Source organism: Hemitrygon akajei, chromosome 4 (genome assembly GCF_048418815.1).
Source record: "Hemitrygon akajei chromosome 4, sHemAka1.3, whole genome shotgun sequence".
In the NCBI taxonomy this organism is placed as follows: domain Eukaryota; kingdom Metazoa; phylum Chordata; class Chondrichthyes; order Myliobatiformes; family Dasyatidae; genus Hemitrygon; species Hemitrygon akajei.
The window spans coordinates 193624768-193637633 of record NC_133127.1 but is presented as its reverse complement, the minus strand read 5'-3'; the positions used below and the strand labels follow the sequence as shown (position 1 = coordinate 193637633).

The window sequence follows — 12866 nt, the reverse complement described above, 5'->3', positions numbered from 1 at the left end:
GTGGGTGGCCAGTTGTTGAAGAAGATCCTGAGAGGCAGGATTTATGAGCATTTGGAGACACATAATCTGATTAGGGATAGTCAGCACGGCCTCTTCAAGGGCAGGTCATGCCTTTTGAACCTGATTGAATTCTTTGAGGATGTAACAAAACACATTGATGAGGGTAGAGCAGTGGATGTAGTGTATATGGATTTTAGTAAAACATTTAATAAGGTTCCCCTGTGAGGCTCCTTCAGAAAGTAGTGAGGCATGGGATCCAAGCAGACCTTGTGTTGTGGATCCAGAACTGCCTTGCCCACAGAAGGCAAAGGGTGGTTGTAGATGGTTCTTATTCTGCATGGAGGACGGTGAACAGCGGTGTCCCACAGAGACCTGGTCTGGGACCCCTCCTCTTTGTGATTTTTATAAATGACCTGGATGAAGAATTGGAAGGGTGGGTTAGTAAGTTTGCTGATGACACAAAGGTTGGAGGTGTTGTGGATAGAGTGGAGGGTTGTCAGTGGCTACAGAGGGATATCGATAGGATGCAGACTGGGCTGAGAAATGGCCGATGGGCTTCAACCCAGATAAGTGTGAAGTGGTTCATTTTGGTAGGTCAAGTTTTTTTAAAACTTTTTTTATCGTGTTTTCAAATAGTTACAGAATAAAAGTGTGTGAAAAAGAAAATATGTGTTACCCATCCCCCTCCCCTTAACCCCTCCCCCCCTAACATCCCTATAGAAAAAAAGAAGAAAGAAAAAAGAAAGAAAGAAAGAAAAAAAAAAGGAATGCCTGGATATTGGAAGATCCCCACATGCTCCATGGAGTTCGTAATAACTTTAGTATATATATTTATTTCTTTCCCCAAGTAACCAATTGTTTCATCTTCAGAGCACCTATATATTTAATCCTATCTTTTGTAAATAAGGGCGCCAAATTTTCAAAAATGTTTCATATTTATCTCTTAAATTATAAGTAATTTTTTCAAGTGGAATACAGCCATAAATTTCTTTCTTCCAACGGTCTATACTTAAATATGTATCCGATTTCCAAGTAACTGCAATAGCTTTTTTGGCTACTGCCAATGCAATTTTTATAAATTCTTTCTGATATTTATTCAATTTGGATATCGGTTTTATCCCTTCAATATCACCTAGTAAAAGTAATATTGGATTATGTGGAAGTTCTATTCCAATAATGTGTTCCAATAAAACTCTTAAATTTGTCCAAAAAGGTTGAATTTTAGAACAAGACCAAGTAGAATGTAAAAAAGTACCAGTTTCTTGGTTACATCAGAAACACTGATCAGATAAATTTGGGTTTAATTTATTTATTTTTTGTGGTGTAATATATAATTGATGTAAAAAATTGTATTGCACTAATCTTAATCGGACGTTTATTGTATTTGTCATACTCTCAAGACATAGTCTTGACCAATTTTTTTCTTCAATTTTAATATTCAAATCACTTTCCCATTTTTGTCTTGACTTATGGACTCCTTGTTTAATTGCCTGTTTTTGAATCAAATTATACATACAAGAGATAAATTTTTCAATCTTTCCTTTTTGAATTAAAGTTTCTATTTCATTGGATTTCGGTAATAACATTGTTTGACCTAATTTTTCTCTTAAATAAGCCCTTAGTTGAAAGTAACAAAGAAGAGTGTTGTTTGATACTTTATATTTATTCTTTAATTGATCGAATGACATTAATATACCTCCTTCAAAACAATCTCCTATATATCTAATCCCTTTTTGAAACCAGTTATATAAAAGTTGATTATCCATTGTAAAAGGAATAAGTCTATTTTGAATTAAAGATCTCTTTGCTAATAAGGATTTCTTTGTCTCATCGTCAACATTTATCTTATTCCATAAATCAATCAAATGTTTTAATATAGGAGATTCTTTCTTTTCCCGTATCCATTTAGATTCCCATTTATATATAAAATCTTCTGGTGTGTTTTCTCCTATTTTATCTAGTTCTATTCTAATCCATGCTGGTTTATCTTTCTCAAAAAAAGATGCAATAAATCTAAGTTGATTTGCTTTATAATAATTCTTAAAATTTGGAAGTTGTAACCCTCCTAGCTCAAATTTCCATGTCAATTTTTCCAACGATATTCTTGACATCTTACCTTTCCAAAGAAACTTCCTCAAATATTTATTTAGCTCTTGAAAAAACTTCTGGGGTAATTGTATTGGTAGTGATTGAAATAAGTATTGTAATCTAGGGAATATATTCATTTTTATGGTATTTACTCTACCTACTAATGTTATTGGTAATACCATCCATTTATCAAGATCTTCTTGAATTTTTTTCAATAGTGGTAAATAATTTAATTAGTATAAGTTCTTTATGTCATTATCAACTCTTATACCTAAATATTTTATACCATTTGCCGGCCATCTAAATTGGGTTATTAATCGACATTGATTATAATCTCCTTTAGTAAGAGGTAAAATTTCACTTTTATCCCAATTTATTTTATAACCTGATATTTTCCCATATTCTTCTAATCTATAGGATAATTTACGCAACGAGTGCAATGGTTTGTTAGATAAAGCAGAACATCATCAGCAAATAAGTTAATCTTGTATTCTTCCTGATTAACTCTGAAACCCTTAATATCTGGGTCCATTCTAATCAATTCAGCTAATGGCTCTATCGCCAACACAAATAAAGCAGGTGATAATGGACAACCTTGCCTAGTTGACCTTGTTAACTGAAATGGTGTTGAAATTTGACCATTTGTCACTACTTTAGCTTTGGGATTAGTATTTAAGGTTTTAATCCATTTTATAAAAGATACTCCTAATCCATATTTTTCCAATACCTTAAATAAAAAATCCCATTCCAATCTATCAAATGCTTTTTCTGCATCTAAAGCAACTGCCACGCTCATTTCCTCCCTCTTCTGCGCTAAATGAATTATACTAAATAAGCGAGTTACATTATCTGCCGATTGTCTATTTTTAATAAATCCTGTTTGATCCATATGTACTAATTTTGGTAAGCATTTAGATAATCTATTAGATAAGATTTTTGCTATTATTTTATAATCAGTGTTTAATAAAGAAATAGGTCTATATGATGTTGGCTTTAAAAGATCTCTATCTTTTTTTGGCAATACTATAAAAATAGCTGTTGAAAAAGATTCTGGAAGTTTATGCGTTCTTTCCGCTTGGTGTATTAACTCCATAAAAGGAGGAATTAATAAATCTTTAAACTTTTTATAGAATTCAGGCGGAAAACCAACTTCTCCTGGAGATTTATTACTTTGAAATGATCTGTAGGTCAAGTTTGAAAACAGAATATAATACTAATGGTAAGACTCTTGGCAGTCTGAAGGATCTGAGAGATCTTGGGGTCTGTATGCATAGGACACTCAAAGCTGCTGCGCAGGTTGACAGTGTTGTTAAGAAGGCGTATGATGTGTTGGCATTCATTAACTGTGGGATTGAGGTCATGTTACAGATATATAAGACTTAAGATAGACCCCACTTGGAGTACTGTATTCAGTTCTGGTCACCTCACTACAGGAAGGATGTGGTTACTATAGAGAAAGTGCAGAGGAGATTTACAGGGATGTTGCGTGGGTTGGAAAGTGTGCCTTATGAGAATAGATAGATAGATAGATAGATACTTTATTCATCCCCATGATAGATAGATAGATATAGATACTTTATTCATCCCCATGGGGAAATTCAACTTTTTTCCAATGTCCCATACACTTGTTGTAGCAAAACTAATTACATACAATACTTAACTCAGTAAAAAATATGATATACATCTAAATCACTATCTCAAAAAGCATTAATAATAGCTTTTAAAAAGTTCTTAAGTCCTGGCGGTAGAATTGTAAAGCCTAATGGCATTGGGGAGTATTGACCTCTTCATCCTGTCTGAGGAGCATTGCATCGATAGTAACCTGTCGCTGAAACTGCTTCTCTGTCTCTGGATGGTGCTATGTAGAGGATGTTCAGAGTTATCCATAATTGACCGTAGCCTACTCAGCGCCCTTCGCTCAGCTACCGATGTTAAACTCTCCAGTACTTTGCCCACGACAGAGCCCGCCTTCCTTACCAGCTTATTAAGACGTGAGGCGTCCCTCTTCTTAATGCTTCCTCCCCAACACGCCACCACAAAGAAGAGGGCACTCTCCACAACTGACCTATAGAACATCTTCAGCATCTCACTACAGACATTGAATGACGCCAACCTTCTTAGGAAGTACAGTCGACTCTGTGCCTTCCTGCACAAGGCATCTGTGTTGGCAGTCCAGTCTAGCTTCTCGTCTAACTGTACTCCCAGATACTTGTAGGTCTTAACCTGCTCCACACATTCTCCATTAATGATCACTGGCTCCATATGAGGCCTAGATCTCCTAAAGTCCACCACCATCTCCTTGGTCTTGGTGATATTGAGACGCAGGTAGTTTGAGTTGCACCATATCACAAAGTCCTGTATCAGTTTCCTATACTCCTCCTCCTGTCCATTCCTGACACATCCCACTATGGCCGTGTCATCAGCGAACTTCTGCACATGGCAGGACTCTGAGTTGAGTGAACTTGGCCTTTTCTCCTTGGAGTGATGGAGGATGAGAGGTGATCTGATAGAGGTGTATAAAGTGATGAGAGGCATTGATCCTGTGAATAGTCAGAGGCTTTTTCCCAGGGCTGAAATGGCTAACGTGAGGGGGCATAGTTTTAACGTGCTTGGAAATAGGTATTGAGGGGATGTCAGGGGTAAATTTTTCACACAGAGAGTGGTGGGTGTGTGGAATGCACTGCCAGTGGCTGTGGTGGAAGCGGATACAATAGGGTCTTTTAAAAGCCTCTTAGATAGGTACATGGATCTTAGAAAAATAGAGGGCTATGTGCTAGGGAAATTCGAGGCAGTTTCTAGAGGAGGCTATATTGTTGGCACAACACTGTGGGCCTAATGGCCTGTAATGTGCTGTAGATTTCTATGTTCTATGTTCACCCAAACCTCTCTTAAACATTGAAATCGAGCTCACATGCACCACATGTGCTGTCACAACCCTTTCAGTGAAGAAGTATCCCTTTGTATTCCTTTTAAACTTTCCAACTTTCACCCTTAACTCATGACCTCTGGTTGTAGTCCCATCCAACCTAATCTTCTACATTCCAAAGAATAAAGAACTGAATAACTTGGAGACTTTCAAATTCCGAAACACCTGTTCAAGACTTGGGAGAAGATTTGAACTGACCACCTGGAGTTATAGAATCACAAGGCTGTACATCACAGAAAAAGGCCCTTTGGCCCATACCTGTCCATGCTGACCCAGATGAATATTGAAGCTAATCCCATTTTGCAGCACTTGGCACAAATCCCTCTAAACTAGTTGTCCGTTTAGCTGTCCACATACTTCTGAAATGTATCTAATGTATCTACCTCAAGGGATGGTTTAAACAGATTCTCAAGAATTGAACAGATTACCAAGACACCAGATACTGAAAGACCTGGGTGGAGTGGATGATTCCATTAGTAGGGGAGTCTTGCCCAAGTTATTGGGTATACGTATCTAAGGTAGAGGTTGATAGGTTCTTCATTAATAGGGGTTCCTTAAGGTTGTTATAGCCAGGGAGGGTGGGTGATAGTGGGTGTAAGCTCCCACTACCTATTAAATGCTGCCAATGGCATATGTCTCAAATAACCTCTGACAACCAAGTCCAACTCCTGGCCCTTACATGTGTCTTAGCCTGGTAGAACTGGTTCTACTGACAGGAGAAGGGTCAAAGGCAGGTGGGTTACTGGTGTCTTAAATCCAGTCGCTTTGGGAACATGGGGCTCTTCAGCCATGGTTGGCATCTTATCCAGGAGAAGGAAAACTCTGATCTCAAGCCTCTGCTGCCTTGCGGCTATACCCACTCATGGGGAAGGCTTCAGGAGTAGACCCCGAGGGAAAAATTAGGGAGTCCCTAAGGCAGTTCTACATCGAGTTTAATGCTGACTGGCAACTCCTGCAACACACCTAGTGCCAGAATGTATCAGCCTCTGCAATTCCTTTGGATTCATCAACTGCATGGAGAGGGGGGGAATCTACTACATGGGCCACAGCTTGCTCTCCATACCGTACTGACCTTGCTAGTGTACCACATAGACAGCTAGGGTGCAATATCTATGGTCAATCCTGACCAGCAAAGGGCCTCAACCAGTCTCAACCACTTCCCCTGGAAGATAGTTCCACATATCTACTGTGCAAAGAAAGTTGCCCCTCAGATCCTTATGAAACCTTTAACCTTTAAGCTTAAAACCATGTCCTCTAGTCTTTGATTCCCAGACTCTGAGAAAAAGAGGGAAAGTTCACCCTTTCTGCACTCTTTATGATTTTATAAACCTCTAAGAGATTACCACTCAATTTTCTATGCTCTGCAGAATAAAGGCCCAGTCTGTCTAACCACTCTGTATAACTTCATCTCTCGAGTCCTGGCAATGTCCTTGTGAATCTGGATCAACACACTAAAAGCTGGAGGACTGAATGTGTCAGGCAGCATCTATGGAGGGAAATGAACTCTGACGAAGGGTCTCAGCCAAAACTTCAATTGTCCACTTCCCTCCATAGACGCTGCCTGACCTGCCGATCCCTCTCGCTTTTTTGTGTGATTCTCCAGATTTCCAGCATACACAGTCTCTGCGTTTCTGTCCTTGTAAATCTTGCCTGCGTTCTTTCCAGTTTAATAACATCCTTCCAATCACAGAGTGACCAAACTGAACACAGCACTCTGAGAGTGGCCTCACCAACGTCTTGTACAACTCCAAAATAACCTCCCAAGTTCTACACCCATTGCCCTGACTGATGAAGGACAACGTGCCAAAAGCCTTCTTCACCAGGTGTCTACCTGTGACTCCACTTTAAGGACAAAGTGTTTTCATTTAACAGATTTTCGTTGCTGCGTTTCAAGGGGTGGCACTGTAGCATAACAGTTAGCACAATGGTTAGTGTAAGGCTTTACAGCACAAGCTGTAAGATCAAGGTACAATTCCCATTGTTGTCTCTAAGGAGTTTGTACATTCTCCCCATAACCGCAAGGATCTCCTCCAGGTGCTCTGGTTTCCTCTCAAATTCCAAAGATGTACAGGTTAGGGTTAATAATTTGTGGGGATGCTATATTGGTTCAGGTATCATGACAACACTTGCAGACCGCCATCCTCGGACATAGCGTCTATCAGAAACCCACTCACACAGACTTATACCTCAAAAATAATGCGCATCATCATGCTTCCCAAAGTAGAGTGGTTCTTTCTACTTAGATTAGCCATGCCAAAACTGTTTCAGACCCAGAGTCTCCATGAGGAAATAAGACAACTATGCATGACCTTCTGACAGAATGGCTCAAATCAGGCCCTTTAAAGGGCTGATGGAGAAACCTTCCACAGTTTCTGGAAGGGTTGCCAGGATCCTGAGGAAATGCCAGATTAATACCACTCACAAACCTGTAAGGAAGCTCAAATCACAGTTTATGTGGTCAAAGATGATGACTCAGGACGGCTGGTGCTTGCAGGATTCCCTGTGAATGCAGAGCTGCATATATGGTTCTATGATCTTAGGGTCTTATGTCAGCCAGACGGGGACTCACGGTGGAAACCCACATCAAAGAGCACAGGAGGTGTATCCGTTTGGGTAATTTACAATGGCCATAGGATTGACTTCGACGGTACAAAACTACTGTGTTACGCCAGTGGCTTTAGGGATCACCTGGCGAAGGAAACCATTGAAATAAAAGTGGAGGAAAAGAATTTTAACAAAGGTCTCACTCTACGAACTGGAATTCGATTGTAAGCAAGGTGAGACAGTGGAAACCTGATCGGATGAGGACTAACCAATCAGGAGGGATGGACTATGGGGTATAAATACCACCAGACTGGATGTGCCCAGGCATCATCCCTGATGAGTTTATCATCAAAATGTCAGTTAAAATTGATAATTGTACCTGGTTGGAAGCTCGAGAAGAATTTATTCATCATAGATGCTGGAAAAGCACTAGATCCCGTTTCACTGTACGTTTTGATATATGTAAAAGAATAAGATACAGGAGCAGAATCAGGCCATTCTGCCCATTGAGTCTGCTCCATCATGGCTGATTTATTATCCTTCTCAACTCCTTTCTCCTGCCTTCTCCTTGTAACTTTTTGCAACTTTACTAATCAAGAACCTATCAACCTCTGCTTTAAATACACTCAATGACTTGGCCTTGACTGTCGTCTGTGGCAATGAATTCCACAGATTCACTACCCTCTGGCTGAAGAAATTCCTCCTCTTCTCTGTTCTAAAGGGACATCCTTCTATTCTGAGATTCCCCCCCCCCATTAGGAAAACATACTATACATGCTATTGATATGCCATAAAGTTAATTTTTATTCTTTAAGTGGGGTGTAATTGCAGTGTGTTGGTAATCTCCAATTTCACAACGTATGCCAGTGATAATAAACTTGATTCTGACTCTCCTGGGTACATTCTGAGTAATCAAATTGGACTTCAGAAATGCATTCGCTTTCCTAGGGGGAGGGTTTACTTATGCAGGCAGACATTGGCTTGATCTCCGTTACAAAGCTGGATTACACAACTTTCACGGGCCACTTGGAGGCGGATTAATGACTGTGTGTAATTCCGGGTAATTAGAACCTCAAGAGCTGAGGCAAATGTGTTTCGGCAGAGCTCTGAGCAACAACAGTTGTTCCATGAGTCCCGTTGTCAATCTAACCATTATCAGATCCGTACTACCCGCTGGCTTCACAAAGCGTGCCAGTCAGGTCACTGCAACTGAAATCCTTTCACTTTTAACTCTCTGAACTTTATTCAACTTCACTCACCCCATCACTGAACTGTTCCAACAGCCAATAGACTCACTTTCAGTGACTCTTCATCTCATGTTCTCAATGTTTATTGCTTATTTATTATTAATATTTCTCTTTTTTCTCTCCTTCTTTTAGCATTTGCACGGTTCGTTGAATTTTTTTGAACATTGGTAGTTTCTCTGTCTAGTTGGGTGCAGTCTTTCTTTGATTCAATTGTGTTTATTGTATTTTCTGTGACTGCCCACAAGAAAATTAATCTCGGGGTTGTACATAGTGACACATATGTAGTTTGATAATAAATTTACTTTGGACTTTGAACTGAAGACATGGAACACTGCAGAACAGTACAAATCCTTCGGACCACCATATTCCGCCACAGATACCCTGAGAAACTGTTCTATCTCTTGATCTGTTCCCTTCCTTTATGTTCCCAGCCACAACGCACCTTAGACTTACAGTGCTTATAAAAAGTATTCACCCCCCTTGCAAGTTTTCATGTTTTATTTGTTTTACAACATTGAATCACAATGCATTTAACTTTGCTTTTTTGACACTGATCAATAGAAAAAGAGTCTTTCGTGTCAAAGTGAAAACAGATCTCTACAAAGTGATCTAAATTAATTACAAATATAAAACACATAATTGATTGCAGAAGTATTTACACCTTTCAAGTCAGTATTTAGTAGATGCACCTTTGGCAGCAATTCCAGCCTTGAGTCTGTGTGGATAGGTCTCTATCAGCTTCGCACATCTGGAACTACAATTTTTCCCCATTCTATACAAAACTGCTCAAGCTCTGTCAGATTGCATGGGGATTGTGAGTAAACAGCCCTTTTCTAACTTGTTCCATGCCTACACAGTCACTCAGTTTTTGAGGACGGCCTGCTCTAGGCAGTTTACAGCTGTGCCATAATCTTTCCATTTCTTGATGATTGACCTAACTGTACTCCAAGGGATATTCAGTGACTTTGAAATTTTGTTGTATCCATCTCCTGATTTGTGCTTTTCAATAACCTTTTCACGGAGTTGCTCGGAGAATTATCTTGTCTTCATGGTGTAGTTTTTGCCAAGATACTGACTCACCAGCAGATGGACCTTCCAGATACAGGTGTATTTTTACTACAATCAATTGAAACATCTTGATTGCACACAGGTGATCTCCATTTAACTAATTTTGTGACTTCTAAAACCATTGGCTGCATCAGTGATGATTTGGTGTGTTATATTATGCAACAATTATTGTGTGTTTCATAGTTGTAATTAATTTCCATCACTTTGTAGAGATCTGTTTTCACTATGACAAAGAATTGTCTTCTGTACATCAGTGTCAAAAAGCCAAATTAAATCCATTGTGTTTCAATGTTGTAAAACAATAAAACATGAAAACTTCCAAGGTTGGTGAATACTTTTTATAGGTACTGTAATTACCTCCCAGAAAAGAAAATCTGAATAATTAGTCGTTGTCATGATGCTATTTGTGAGCAGGGTCTTGCTGTTTAATAATTACTTACGAGTCCCACACTGAATCAGAGAACTCCGAATCACTGAAAGACACTCAGTGGCCACTTTGTTAAGTCGACCTGTACACCTGCTCGTTAATGCAAATATCTAATCAGCCAATCATGTGGCAGCAACTCAATGCATAAAAGCATGCAGACATGGTCAAGAGGCTCAGTTGTTCAGACAAACATCAGAATGGGGAAGAAAAGTGATCCAAGTGACTTTGACTGTGGAATGATTGTTGGTCCCAGACAGGGAGGTTTGAGTATCTCAGAAACTACCAATTTTCTGGGGTTTTCACGCAGAAGAGCCTCTAGAATTGATAGAGAATAGTGCGAGAAGCAAAAAGACATCCATTGAGTGGCAGTTCAGTGGGCAAAAATGCCTTCTTAATGGGAGTGGTCAGAGAAGACTGGTTCAAGCTGACGGGAAGATGCCAGTAATTCAAAAAACCATGTGTTACAACAGTGGTGTACAGAAGAACATCTCTGAATGCACAACACATCAAACCTTGCAGTGCGTGGGCTTCAGCAGCAGAAGACCATGAACATAAAGTGGCCACTTTATTAGGTACAGGATGTACTTAATGAAATGGCCACTGAACGTATGTTGTGAAATTTGTTATTTTGTGTCAGCAGTACAGTGCAATACATGAAATATACTATAGATTATAATATGTTAAAAATAAATAAATCGTGCAAAAAGAGAGCAAAAACAGTGAGATAGTGATCATGGGTTTTTGAACTGTTCAGAAATCTGATGGTGGAGGGGAAGAAGCTGTTCCTAAAACATTCAGCATGTGTCTTCAGGCTTCTGTATCTCCTCTCTGATGGCAGCAATGAGAATAGGGCATGTCCTGGGTGATGGGGGTTTCTTAATGATGGAGGCGTCAGCTTTTGAAGATGTGCTTGACGGTGTGGTGGCCAGTGCCCATGATGGAGCTGGCTGAGTTTACAAGCCTCTGCAGCTTTTTCCAGTCCTGTACGGTGGCAGCTCCACACCAGGCAGCGATGCAACCAGTCAGAATGCTCTCCCCGGTCCACCTGCAGAAACTTGCAACAGTCCCGCTGTCGTCTGTAAGGCGTTTGGTAAGTTCCCCTCATGACTGTGTGGGTTTCCTCCAGGAGCTCTGCTTTCCCACTGTCCAAAGATGGAACTGAACCCCAATCTTTCAATCACTGCTAACTGTGATGCTACCATGTAGGAGGTACCACGTACCCCAAGTAGGAGCAAAGAGGCAATGGTGGCATTGTAAAGTTTATATGTTGAGATGTTTAATGGTGGTTTAACACATCTCCACTGAGCACCATCGAGAACGTCCTGATCAGCTGCATCACCGCCTGATACGGGAATTGCAAGCATCTGATCACAAGACCTTACAAAGAACTGCAAGGACTGTTGGGGGGGGGGGGGGGAGGTCATTGGGATCTCTCTTCCACCCATCCAAGACATTTATCAGGAGCTCCTAGCATTGTCAATGATCCCTCCCATCCATCTAACCATCTCTTTGACCCTCGACCTTCGGGAAGGAGGTGCCGTATCATTAGGTCAAGAACTGCTTCTTTCCCCCAGCGGTGAGGCTATTAAATTCCCTGCCACCACTCATCACGTATGAAGTGCCAGTAGCATTATACCGCTTATTTTTTAACTTGAGTCATAAATGCACCTTATTATCTGTTTGTTTATTGTGGTAATATTACCTTGTGTGTTGTGTGTGAGTATATGTATTGTGTTGTGCGCCTGGTCTGGAGGAACAGTGCTTCGTTTGGAGGTATACATGTGTACGGTTTGGTAATAAACTTGAACTTGAGATGATTAATAATGGTTTAACACGTCTCCACTGAGTATGCAGCCAATTAACAAGCCATCTCGACTTACCAGTTGAACTCATTATAGTCGTTATGTACCTCCCACCAGAAGTAGAACCAGACCAGGGTCAGGAAGAAGGTGATGCAGAGGATGAGGAACCACAGACGCTCCCACTGTTGAGAGACAAGGAGAGAAACACAGAAATATGTTAGTACGCATCAGGGGCTGCTGTCACATCCTTGGAGTCCATTAGACCATAAGACATTGGGGCAGAATTAGGCAATTTGGCCCATTGAGTCTTCTCCACCATTTGATCCATTTCCCTCTCAGCTCCAATCTCCTACCTTCTTCCTGTAACCTTTCACACCCTAATTTATCAAGAACCTATCAACTTCCACCTTAATTACACCCAATGACCTGGCCTCCACAGCCGCCTGTGGCAATAAATTCCACAGATTCATCATCCTCTGGCTAAAAAAATTCCTCCTCATCTCTGAACTAAATGGATGCCCCTCTGTTCTGAGGCTGTGCACTCTGGTCCTGGACTCCCCTACTATAATAAACATTCTCTCCACATTTACTCTGTCTAGGCCTTTCAACATTCGATAGATTTCAGTGAGATCCCCTCTCAATCTTCTAAACTAAGTGAGTACAGGCTAAGAGCCATCAAATGCTCTTCATACATTAACTCTTTCAGTCCTGGAACTATTTCCATGAACCTGCTTTGAACCCTCTCCAATATTAGCACATCCTTT

The 12866-nt window shown here is 40.3% G+C and overlaps 1 protein-coding gene across 4 annotated transcripts in view; it reads right to left on the bottom strand.

Annotated features, from left to right (window-relative positions):
- LOC140727066 (glycerophosphodiester phosphodiesterase domain-containing protein 5-like) overlaps window positions 1–12866 on the bottom strand; it is a 271585-nt gene that overhangs the window by 86308 nt on the left and 172411 nt on the right. For all 4 annotated transcript variants that reach the window (XM_073044292.1, XM_073044291.1, XM_073044294.1 and 1 more), the window contains one exon: window positions 12181–12284. In XM_073044292.1, coding sequence (XP_072900393.1) covers window positions 12181–12284 — 104 coding nt within the window. The remainder of the gene's footprint in view (window positions 1–12180; window positions 12285–12866) is intronic.